This window comes from Salvelinus sp. IW2-2015, unplaced genomic scaffold (assembly GCF_002910315.2).
Source record: "Salvelinus sp. IW2-2015 unplaced genomic scaffold, ASM291031v2 Un_scaffold1357, whole genome shotgun sequence".
Taxonomy (NCBI): domain Eukaryota; kingdom Metazoa; phylum Chordata; class Actinopteri; order Salmoniformes; family Salmonidae; genus Salvelinus; species Salvelinus sp. IW2-2015.
In genome coordinates this window covers 90,946-93,888 of record NW_019942858.1, presented here as the reverse complement: position 1 = coordinate 93,888, position 2,943 = coordinate 90,946, and the positions used below count along the sequence as shown (strand labels likewise).

The following is a 2,943-nucleotide window of genomic DNA, read 5'->3' as shown; positions in this document are numbered from 1 at the left end:
TGATACGAAGATGGACTGTTTGACCAGATCATGGATTTTGGCGAAAGTCTGTGTGATGTGTTCCTTTTTCAGACAAGCCACTCCTTTACCTTCTTTGATCTCTACTCTCTGCAGAGAGGCAGGGAAACTCTTTTTCTYGTTATCTGTTGTGATGACACCAAACACCACATAGCCTGTCCCTGTCACTTCCTTACCGTATAGATACTTGGCTGTGATGTCAACAGTCAGCTTGTTGTCGTCGACGTAGAAGAAGGCTTTAGCTGGGTTCAGACTAACCTCGAAGCTGGGCAGAACATACTCCTTGACCTCAAAGTCAGATGAGAAGGTCTTTTGAGGAGTGCTCTTGAACCTCGTGACTATATGCCATGTCCCGAAACTGACAATGTCAGGGAGGATGTACTGTCCAGATTTGACTCCCTTGTCTGAGTTGACGTTCTCCCTGAAGATGGTGATGTTTTCAGGAGTCATGATCTCCACAATGACTGCGATATCTTTGTTCTTGGTGACCTCCTTGCCCTCAAATATCTCCCTGGTCAGAGGCTCCAGGCCAGGAGTCATAGAGAACACTCTGTAGTAGACGGTGCTGGCCGGAGTGTAAATGGTCTTGTCAGTCTGGATGAAGATGTATCCAGACTGGAAGGAGACCAGGACAACCTTCTCCAGGAGGCGGTCAGGGAACTGGGCCTGGAGGACCACATACTGCTTCTGCTTGGGGTCATCCACAAAAAAGGTCTCCCCTTCTGGGATGACCAGTTGTGTCATAGCCTGGAAGTTGTTCGCTTGATCCAGAACCACTAATTTAGAGACTAGCTCTTTGCTCTGCGTAGGGTGGTTCTTCACCATGATCTTAACATTCAGGGGACCTCCTGTATGGTCCTGAGATTCCACAAAGATGTTCTCATTACTGCCCACACGTAGCAGGTTAGGAGCTGACAACACTTGTAGTGCAGCTCCATCAGATAAGGTAGGTAAGGAGAGGGCTACAGCCAGAGCGGCCAGACACAGCAACTTGCCGACCCACATCTCCACCGCTGATTCTGGGTCTGTAATAGTGCCTTCCCTCTCCAGCCCTGGCTTTTATCCTGTCTAGGGTTAGCTCATTCTGTGGGAGGAGTTTCAGGGGTGAATCCACTGTGGGGTGCGTTACTTCCCAGCAGTAGAGTTGGGTAACCAGCGGGCTTGATAAGAGTAGTTGGAAAGTCCACTGTTAAGCAAAACAAACAGCTCAAAATCTATCAGAAGAGATATACAGGTTGAGAATTGTACTGGACCTGTGGAACTTCTTTGATTTATATTTAACACTGAAACAAACAACTTAATAATACAAAATGGCAAAAAAATTATATTATTTATCAGAAATGGACATGGATGTCTATTATCAAGACCGAAGCTAACTAACTCCATTAGTTCAGATCTGGTTTTAAGACAAGTCACCTGGTCATGCATTGATACAGTCACTGTCAAAACAACAGAAACACCCTAAATCCAAGAGAGCTCGGTGTATCTCATAATGAAGCACACACACACACACACACACACACACACACACACACACACACACACACACACACACACACACACACACACACACACACACACACACACACACACACACACACACACACACACACACACACACACACACACACACACACACACACACACACACACCACTCAGTCAGTTACTATAATGAATGTATTTCTCAAATAATCTTGTTACCATGGCTTTGCTATGAAAGTGCTTGCAATCAACTAATTGAAACCTGCTGAAACAATCCAAACAATGTACCTATTTACTGAACACCAACTGCCATGTTTTCTTCATTATCTGCACAGTCAAGTGGTTGCATAATTTTTTTTAAGGGCCTACCAGATGCATAGCACAAGACCTATTGAGAAACATCCACCTGGAAAACTTACATGGCAAAGTCTGATGAGTGGAGGTTACTCACCAAGGCTACTATAATTAACTACTGTGCCTTCAGAAAGTATTCATACCCCTTGACTTRTTCCACRTTTTGTTGCATTACAAACTGAATTCAAAATGGATAAAAAAAATAAAAAAAGATTCTCACCCATCTGAACACAATACCCCATAATGATAAGGTGAAAACATTTTTGCAAATACATGGGGTGTTAGTAGACTGAAACCCATTGTTGAGTTGAGTTTATTTTATTTTTACAGGGTCATTGCACTTTAATCAACGTTTCAGTAAAAGTGCTGGATTTAGCCAGCCAGCTAATTTTCATTCGCAGTCCCTTTGCAGGTTATTATTTCACGAAGCATACCCATTTAAATGTCAGTCTATATTAGTTGGACTCCATGTTTGCCAAAGTTACAGCCTTTAGAAGGCCTGTTTCAAATCAAGACCCAAAAACATGAAGGGCCTATGTTGAGCCTATGTTAGCCACAGTTCTATCTTGAGGTGGTATCTCGTTAACCTCTAAAAGTCCAAGCCATTGGGGAGGGGGGCTTGACTACTATAGCCCATATAATCTAATTGAATAACACAATACTACTATAGCCCATTTCTTAAAATTCTAGGGATACATATTTATCCACTTTTATTGGATAGGCACAAAACCATCATGTTCATGAGAGTCTCATCTTTCCATAGAGTGATGATATTAGTTTGTAGGCCAAACTGTTTGGATGCTACAGACATTTTTGTGAGAAGACCGATTTTTGGGATGTCTCAGGGTCTGACAAACACCACTGTATTTCAGTCCATGAGACATCCCAAAAAAMAGTATTCTCACAAACACTAATATTACACCTCTATGGATAGGTGAGTCAATCACGAACACGTCCACAAGCCTTACAAGACTCGCCTGAAGGCAGACCGGTACAAGTTTAAAAAATGAAAGGAAGTACAATGCATTCAGAAAGTATTCAGACCCCTGGGCTTTTTCCATATTTTGTTTAGTTACAGCCTTATTCTA

General features: G+C 42.7%; 2 protein-coding genes across 2 annotated transcripts in view; both read right to left on the bottom strand.

The window, feature by feature from the left end:
- Positions 1 to 1,065, bottom strand: part of LOC139024327 (complement C3-like) — a 2,255-nt gene extending 1,190 nt beyond the window's left edge. Inside the window, exon 1 of the mRNA XM_070439022.1 lies at positions 7 to 1,065. Within this exon, the coding sequence (XP_070295123.1) occupies positions 7 to 1,023 (1,017 nt within the window). The 5' untranslated portion in view covers positions 1,024 to 1,065. The remainder of the gene's footprint in view (positions 1 to 6) is intronic.
- The window catches only part of LOC112070548 (complement C3-like), a 76,722-nt gene that overhangs the window by 4,279 nt on the left and 69,500 nt on the right, over positions 1 to 2,943 (bottom strand).